The 9,225-nt window shown below is 38.6% G+C and overlaps 1 protein-coding gene across 1 annotated transcript; it reads left to right on the top strand.

Annotated features, from left to right (window-relative positions):
• The first annotated feature begins 2,318 nt into the window (after nt 1–2,318).
• LOC109377107 (olfactory receptor 10T2-like) lies at nt 2,319–3,287 on the top strand. Its single transcript, XM_019633367.1, has one exon. The coding sequence runs from the start codon at nt 2,319–2,321 to the stop codon at nt 3,285–3,287; it is 969 nt and encodes a 322-aa protein (XP_019488912.1).
• Nucleotides 3,288–9,225: the final 5,938 nt, after the last annotated feature.

Genomic DNA, 9,225 nt, shown 5'->3' with positions numbered 1-9,225 from the left:
GTAACCCAAACATTACTTAATAAAGGCTCGAAAGTGCAAAGTAGTGATGGTGGCAATTTAAATATACCAAAGAGAAGCTATAAAGTGCTTCCTTAACTGAAAAGGTATGTATATATAGGAAAAAACATAGTATATATAGGGTAAAATAGCCCTCTAACTAGTAAAGAAGTCAGACATGTCAAAAGTGTCATCATAATACAATCAAATGTGAACCCAGAATTTACTAAATCAATTAGAATAATTGAGGGGATAGCTTTCTAGGGAGGTGACATTTGAACTGGGTTTGAAATAAAGACTGTGGTTCAGGAGCACAGAAGGGCAGAAAGAATATTGTAAAGAAACAATGTGTGCAGAGTAGGACAGCCACAAAAGGACATGTCCTGCTTGGGGACTATGGAAATGTTTCCCACAGAGAGGAGGTTGGTGGCAGAAGATGGGGGTGGATAGGTAGACCCTGAATGCCACGTTAGGCACTTGCACTTGCAGGGACATTTTACTAGTTAAGAAGGTCTTCTCCAGAGTCACTGTGCCCGGGCATAAATACCAGCTCTTTCTTTAACAAACTGTATCACCTTCACAAATTAAGGTAACTTGCTAAGCAATAGTTTCCTTATCTCAAACATGTGCACGATACTACTATTTATCTCATAAGGTGTTAAGAGGACACATGAGCGGTGTCTTAATATTCTTTGAATATGTCAAGCTCACTCCCACCTTGAGATCTCTGTACGAGCTGTTTCTTGTGTCTGTCAGTTTCCCCCCAAAATCTTTAAATGGTGAGCTGCTTACTACATTTCAATCACGAAGTAAGTGTAAGCTCCATCGAAAGGGCTTTCCTGACTCTACAGTCCAAAGTAGCCACTTAGTCCCTCACTCGCATATCACATTCTTTTAATTCTCTTTATGGCATTTTTCTCTATCTGAGATAAGAGAGGTTGTATGCGTCTTTACTCCATGTTATAGTTCCCATGCACAGAATTGACTAACACATCATAGACATTAAATAAACAATTGTGGAATTAATGCATTGGATTTGGATAGTTAATTAAGAAACCTGTGCTTTAGTTTCATTTTTTGTAAGATCAGGATTGAAACACTTACTACATAGAATTGTTGGGAGAATTTTAGTGAGAAAATTCTATCAAGTACACAGCATGCTGACCAGCACATTTCAGATGTTAAGTAAGTATTGCTTAACTGACATGTCTCCTTGTGTATTTTTTGCCCAGTAATTCAGTAAAGAACACACAAACTTTTCAGCTAAAGGTGTATTTCTTTTTTCTTCAAGGTTTGTGGATCCTATGGAATAATTTCCAGCATGTCTCTACCATTCTTTCCGAGTCGTCACCTCCACACCCATGTCTTCTCACCGCTTCCTTTTCCTTCTCTGACAACAGTGCCTGAAACCTAGCCACATATTATATGAGAAGTCCTTGTGTTATTTCATGTTGTCATCTCACACACGGAGTGCATGTTTTAAGAACTGATGAAAATAACCAGGGGACCTTGAGTTCTTATGAGCCGTGCTGCAAAGCAGCCCTTTCTACCGGTATACCAGCTAGAAAATATCCTGGAAATTTTCCTGAAAGCTCAAGAATTGATCAGGACATCATGAACACAGATGAGTCATCCAGGACGGGGATGGTTTCTCCGTAACGATTTTCCTTCAAGATCTGCCTGAATGGGAGACAGTTATTGGACACCTCCTGCCTTAACTTATTGTCATGGATAGGAAACCAGCACAGATTTCAAAACAGTAAATTTATTTCTTAGGTCTGTTCAGTGGCATAATTGTTAGCGAAGCAGTTACTGCTTTCTGAAGATAGCATTAGTTTCCAAGAATTTTTGAAAGCCATTCAAAAAAATTCTCCTACTTCTCCTTAAATCAGCATTGATTCAATCAACATTATTCAGCATTTCTGTGTGCCAGGTTATAATTAGATCACACATAAACATTTTATACCTGTTACTCTTCATATTCTTGTGAGAAAATAAGCATTTTTTTCATATTTCCCTTTCATGCCAACTCTGACTGCAGAGGAGAGAAGGAGGTGATACATGAAGAGGTTCCAGAATATATTTAGGCATATTCTATGACGAATATAAAGAGGCTCCACTTGAATCTTTCTTCTCATCACTCCGAGTCCTGATCGTGAATTCAGCCAGGTGCATTTAGCTCCCAATTTTAGGCTCTCTTGCTCTTGTCCAGGGGCTCTCGATTGAAGTCCAGATGACATCAGTGCGTTTTACAATTTTATCAGAGTCTTGACCTCAAAAACATCTGCACCTGTGGGAAAAAGTTGCAGAGCCTATGGATGATGGGCAATCATACTACAGCAAGTGCATTCCTTCTGCTGGGTTTTGCCAGTTTCCCAGACCTGCAGCGTTTCCTCTTTGTAGTGATTTTCTTCTCCCATGTGACTATCCTAGCTGCAAATGTGTCCATCATGGTGGCCATCAAGCTCAATCACAGCCTTCACACTGCCATGTACTATTTTCTCTGTGGCCTGTCCTTTTCAGAAACCTGTACCACTATGGTAGTTATCCCCCGAATGCTAAAGGACTTGCTGTCAGACAGCAAGACCATTTCTCTTCCTGAGTGTGCCACACAAATGTTTTTCTTCTTTAGCTTGGGAACCAACAACTGCTTCATCTTGGCTGCCATGTCCTATGACCGGTACACTGCCATTCACAATCCACTGCACTACTCCCTCTTGATGACCCGAAACATGTGCTTTCAGCTCATGATGGCCTCTTCTGTCACTGGGATTGTGGTGTCGCTGTGCACTGTCCTCATAGTATTCAACTTGTCTTTTTGTGATTCCAGCACCATCCAGCACTTTTTTTGCGACATCACACCTGTGGTCTCCCTTGCCTGTGATTACACCTTTTTTCAGAAAATGGTTCTTCTTGCATTCAGTGCCTTTGTGTTAGTGGGCAGCTTTGTTTTAATCATGATTTCCTATGTCTTCATTGTGTCCGTAGTTGTGAAGATGCCCTCTGCAAAGGGGAGGTATAAGGCCTTCTCCACTTGCTCCTCTCACCTCAGTGTAGTGTGCATACACTACGGAGTTGCTGGCTTTGTCTATTTGCGGCCCAAGGACATGGATTCATTCCGTGAAGATATGCTGATGGCTCTGACATACACAGTGCTGACACCTATGCTTAACCCCATAGTTTACAGTCTAAGGAACAAAGAAATGCAAATAGCCCTAGGGAGAGTACTAGGCAATGTATGTAGGTTTTTCCCTCACATGGTAAGTAAAAGAGCCCTGAATACTTCTTAAAAAAATTTACAGAGCACTGATAAATAAAAGTGGAGAAAGTGGAGTACTTCCAATAAAATTCAGTACTTTAGGTACAAAGCAATTAAAGTGTGCTCTAATTGCTTGATATGCCCTGGTCTCACTCGTTTCCTACTATAAAACCAGATGTAGTTTTAAAATGTTTTAAAATAAAATATTAAACAATGTTATTACACATATATGTATATATACATATTCACACATATATATGCATACACACATGCATTACGTGTATGTAGCAAACACATCAAAAATATTTTGGAACACTATATTTTCATAATTTTGGTTGCCTTGGGAGGAGGCAGAAAATTATATTAAAAAAGGAAAAGAAGAAAGAATGAAAGAGAGGGAGAGACAGTGAGAGAGAGGGAAGGAGAGGAAAAGAGATCACTAATTAATCAAAAAAGGAGAAAGTACAAACACACAAGTTTAGAGTTGAAATTAATTGAAAAACCACAATACAGAGAAATTCCAAATAATTTTGAGAAAATACCCTTTCAAGTCTATTAAAAAAATTTGGAAACTAGATGGGAATGAACATCTGGAAAAATAAACTGATAGAAGTTACCACAAAAGAGATGAGCATATTTAGCGTACCAAATTCTAGGAATATAGAAAAGTCTGCCAAAGAGCTATTCTTCCTATCCCACAACAAAGGAATAGGCTAGATGGTTTCACAATTAACTTCAAGTCTTCAAAAAACAAATAATTCAAATGCCATTTGAGTTAGAGCATAGATAAAGACAAAGAGCTTTCAATTTATGAAAATCACAGGGCTGGAAGGTGCTATATACGAGTATAACTGAATCTAATTGAGGGCATGTAGTAAGGTTCTCATGTGGATTGTGGAAGATACAAGGTTCTATAAGGAGGTCTAGGCATCTTGAGGTCACACTGTCTAATGGTACATCCACATGAGAAGTTATCAATGCTGTGGCAGGACTAAGGGACTGAGATGAGAAAAGGATCAAGAGGCCAGTGGCAAAGTCTTTAATAAATGAGAAGAACTGGGTGGTCAGTAAAGGGCTCTGAGAACTGTAGACAGAAAAGGGGTAACATGTTAAACCTGACAAGCTCAGGAAATGGAAAATAACCACATAAAATGGTGTGAACATAAAAATTCCTAACTAAGGTGGGCATGGTGGGAAGACACATCTTAAACCTAAAGCTTCCTTGATAAGGTCAATCTTTACCTTAAATGAGCCTGTCTATTGTCTTTTTTACACCTAAGATAACATCCTTGGAATGTCAGTAATTCCTTTTTCCAGACCAGAGCAGGACACTACAGAATTCCTTATTATTATTCTTGTCCTGATTACCATCTCTATGTGCTGTAAAAAGCGAACTATTAACTATCCTATACTCATCTATGTAAAAGAGGTACCTGTCTCTCCAATTTACTTTTATCCAATCCCAGAGATTTCCCCACTTTGCTTTTTCCCACCCCCTTAATCTAACACCAATAGAATTCATGTAACCCTCCTCCTTTGATTCTATGTATAAAATACGCTGCAAACCATCATTTTGTGGAGCAGTTTCTCAATCTGTTGAGATTTTGCTTCCTGGCAATTGTCAGTTTGGCTCAAATAAACTCTTACATGCTTTTTCTTAGGCTGGATGTTTTCTCATCCACATTATAATAGTATATTGTTTCATAGCTAGATAATATTGGGGTCAGTATGAAGATTGCAAATAAATGATTTAGAAACATGGTAAGGAGCCAGGAGAACATCAAGATTCCGTGCTGGTGTCTCAGAATAGGGGCGTGGGCAGCTTCTCCTCAACAGAGCCTAGGAGCAGATGTACTGTCCTCAGACAGCCAGGTTTAGTTAAGATAAAGGGGGAAAGAATGGGCTCAGTTAAAAGTTAATAGGTGGAAAAAAGAGAAGATTCCAGAATTAAAGTAAATCATGTTAGGAGAAAGCCCAGCAAATAAAGAGGATCCCAAAGAGAGGAAGCAGAGCTTCTGCTGGAGTGAATGCACGTGAGGAGAGCTGCCTAAGGGTCTATAACTGGGATTGTTATCATAGCTTCATTGATTATAGGTGGTGTCAGAACCTACTGGGTCTCCAGGTCCCATTGTTTGTTCAACATTGAATTAAAATTTGGCTAGAGGTTCTCCAACCAGCCATTTAACAAGCTTCACTATTCCATTTTCACTACTGTCCCCTGCTTAGTGTGAAATTCTCTACCTCCTCATATAATTATCTTAAGCTTTTTCATTTCATTAATTAAGTCTCAATTGTGATCAAATGGAATTGATCCCTGGGATGCATGGTTGGTTTAACATATGTAAATCATATAAATATAACTATGTAAAAATATGTAAATCAATCAATGGGATACACTACATTAACAGAATGAAAGATAAAAACCATATGATCATGTCAATAGATGTGGTATATATATATATATGTATATATATACACACACACACACACACACACACACACACACAATGGAATACTACTCAGCCATAAAAAACATGGAAATCTTGCCATTTGCAACAACATGGATGTACTTGGAGACATTATACTAAGTGAAATAAGCCAGACAGAAAGAAAGTACTGCATGATCTCACTTATCTGTGGAATATAAGAAAGTCAAATTCATAGAAGCAGAGTAGAATGGTAGTTACCAGGTTTGGGGAGGCGGAGGAAAATGGGGAGATGTTGGTCAAAGGGTACAAAGTTGTAATTCTGTAGGAAGAATAAGTTCTAGAGATCTCATGTACAGCATGATAACTGTAGTTTATAATACAGTATTTTATATTGGAAATTTGCTAAGAAAATATAAATTACAGGTGCTCTCATCACACCAAAAAGAAGTAACTATGAGAAAAGATGGATATGTTAATTAGCTTCACTACATTAATCATTTCACTATGTATATGTTAAAACATGTTGTAGGCCTTAAATGTTTAAAAAACATTTAAAAATTTTTTAAAGATTCAAAATACATGGCAACTAGCCCTTTACTCACACCACTTGAATGGAAACCACTTTTTAAAGAAACATTCCTTTTATTGTTATGAACTTCTTGAAAGAAAAGCATATGACACATTCAACTTTGTTTCCTCAGTTAATAACCTAGTGCTAGGAATGAAGGAGACACTGAATAGATATTCACTGAATTACAGTTAATGTTTAACCAACAGATATCTGTTGAATGCTTGCTCTGTACCAGACACTGCACTTGGAGCTATGGATAATTAGTTCAACCTCCCACATTACCACTGCTTTCACCCACCCACCAAAGTTTCTGCAACTGCGTTTCAACTCTGAGTGACCACTTCTAATTTCCATTATGTCTCGGTTTAAATGTCATTTCCCCAGAAAAACCTTCCTTGAGCCTCACAAATCAATGTATTTACCAGATGACATCATGAGAAATACTAACTGAGCAAAAAACTACAGCCTGGGGCTTTTGGCAATACGTCAGGTGAGCACATTGAAGTTTAAGGTCAAGATGCCAAGGCAGCTAAGACTTGTGAGGCCAAGACCCTGGAGAGGAAAACCCTGTAGAGAAGTGAGCCCGCAATTCCCTAATTTCTCATTAAGGAATTTGACTACTCCCAAGTTGCAAATGCGCTGGTGAGACATCAAAATGCTAAGTGGAAATCAGCCTGTGGGAGGCTGAAGATCTCTGCAGAGGTTTTGGCATTTTGCAATAATGGTTTGATAGCATTGATACATAAGCCATTTAAGGCACTGGGGACCCATAACACCCTATGCTTTTATTTGAGAGTCCTGAAGGACTATGCCTGACGAGTAATTGCTATATCCTAGAAATACGGTCAAACCAGGAATAGATCATCCCCAACAGAGCACAAGACCCAACCTACACTGGAATTACCACCGCCATTCTATTAGGATGCAAGTTTAGGAGTTACATGGTACACGGACATGTCAGTTGCTTTTTTATGTTAATAACCTTTTGGGAACTATATTTTCATTTTCTCAAAGGGACCAATCCAGTGACCTATTTTCCTGCTAGAATAAAACTGAATACATTTTGGAAGAAGACAATCTAGAGTCCCTATAATTTTTAATCCATATTGACCATCATTCAATAAAAAAGTGACAACATGCCAATAAACAAGACAAATGAATAAAAACCAGGTGCTTCAAAATAAATATTAAAAATATTCTAAGAAGAACAGGAATAAAATGAAAGATCATACCAGAAAACCGAATACAAAAAAGAGAAATAAAAATAATCCAGTTTAAATGTAGAAATGAAAAATAAATTAAAAACTCAGCAGATGGACTAACAGTATTGGACACAGCAGAAAAGAGCATTAGTAAACTGAAAGATGGGTCAGTAGAAAAAAACATATTAGAGAATGGAGAAAAAAGTGGTAAGAAACACAAAAACAGTGAGAGAGCTATATAGGAAATTACAAAAAGACCTAACGTACGTAACTGAAATCCAAAAAAAGGATGTAGAAGAAATTTCTGAAGAAATATTTCATGATAATTTTCAAACCTGATGAAAGACTATGAGCTACAAATCCAAAAAACTTTGCAAATCCTAAACATGGTAAGTATAAGAACAATCACACTTAGGAAATCATAAAAAGACTGCAGGATGCCAAGAATAAAATAAAGTATTAAAATCTTTCAGGAGGAAATAAAAGATATATTTCTTTCAAAAAGGAAAAAAGTAGGGGCTGGCTGAGTGGCTCAGTTGGTTAAGAACACGAGCTCTGAGCAACAGGGTTGCCTGTTTAATTCCCATATGGGCCAGTGAGCTGCGCCCGAGCTGAGCTGTGCCTGAGCTGGTGAGAGCGCCTGTTCGACTCCTGCATGGGATGGTGGACTACGCCCCCCACACACACACACACAACTAGATAGAAAGCGGCGACTCGACTTGGAGCTGAGCTTGCGCCCTCCACAACTAAGACTGAAGGACAACAACTTGACTTGGAGCTGATGGGTCCTGGAAAAACACAATGTTCCCCTTCCCCAATTCCCCAATAAAAATCTTAAAAAAACAAAACAAAAAAAAGTTCTCAAAGATGTTTTAACTGGTAGCTTATGGATATCAAGCAGATATCCATGATAATGATACATTTAACTTTATATATGAAAACATTAAATTTTTATATTTATAGGTGTTCTTCACTATAAAAGTGATAGTTAATGATAGATATCATTAAAATATCCAGCACAAATGTTCCCCAAATCATTGGTTTGTTATTTATAGGTTTATATCTGAATTAATTCAGGAAAACCAATGTGTTCTAGACATTAGTTTTCTCATGGTCTCTTTCACCAACTTGTTCCTCAGACTGTAGATGAGGGGGCTTAACATGGGGATCAACACTGTGTAGATTACAGATGCCACTTTGACCTGATCAGCTGAGTAGCTTGATTTGGGCATCACATAAATAAACAAAACTGTCCCATAAAATAAAGTGACTGCAGTAAGGTGGGAAGTGCAGGTGAAGAAGGCCTTCCTCCTCCCCTCAGTAGAGCGTATATTCATGATGGAGTGGAGGATATGGCTGTCCTTTAATAGTAAGATGGAGCCTTTCCATTGCGATCACAAAATATGGTGAATGCTGCTGCCGAGTGCCATCCAATGGAAAGGCAGGGATCTTCAATACAGGAAGCGGCGTGTGGAACCTTAGTAACAGTGTGTGACAAGTTTCAACTTGATCGGTGCAGTCAGTCAGGTGTGAGTCAGGTTGAGAGAAGGTGTGTTTTAAAGTGTGCCATAAATCACCCTCCATTATGACAATGCTCTGTGTCACACATCGCTTCTGGTACAGCAATTTCTGTCAAATTAAAACATTACGGGGCTGGCCAAGTGGTGAGTTGGTTAAGAGCTGGTTTGGGACACCAGCTCTGAGCAGCAGGGCCCCGGTTCGGATCCCACATGAGGGCCAGTGACACTGCCCTCTACAGCTAAGATG

The sequence above is a fragment of the Hipposideros armiger genome, unplaced genomic scaffold (assembly GCF_001890085.2).
Source record: "Hipposideros armiger isolate ML-2016 unplaced genomic scaffold, ASM189008v1 scaffold_1289, whole genome shotgun sequence".
Taxonomy (NCBI): domain Eukaryota; kingdom Metazoa; phylum Chordata; class Mammalia; order Chiroptera; family Hipposideridae; genus Hipposideros; species Hipposideros armiger.
Note: the sequence above shows the minus strand (reverse complement) of the source record. Positions and strands in the feature narration are given on the sequence as shown.

Excerpts from the sequence above, each read along its gene's own strand:
- LOC109377107 (XM_019633367.1), top strand. The coding sequence starts at position 2,319 with ATGGGCAATCATACTACAGCAAGTGCATTCCTTCTGCTGGGTTTTGCC.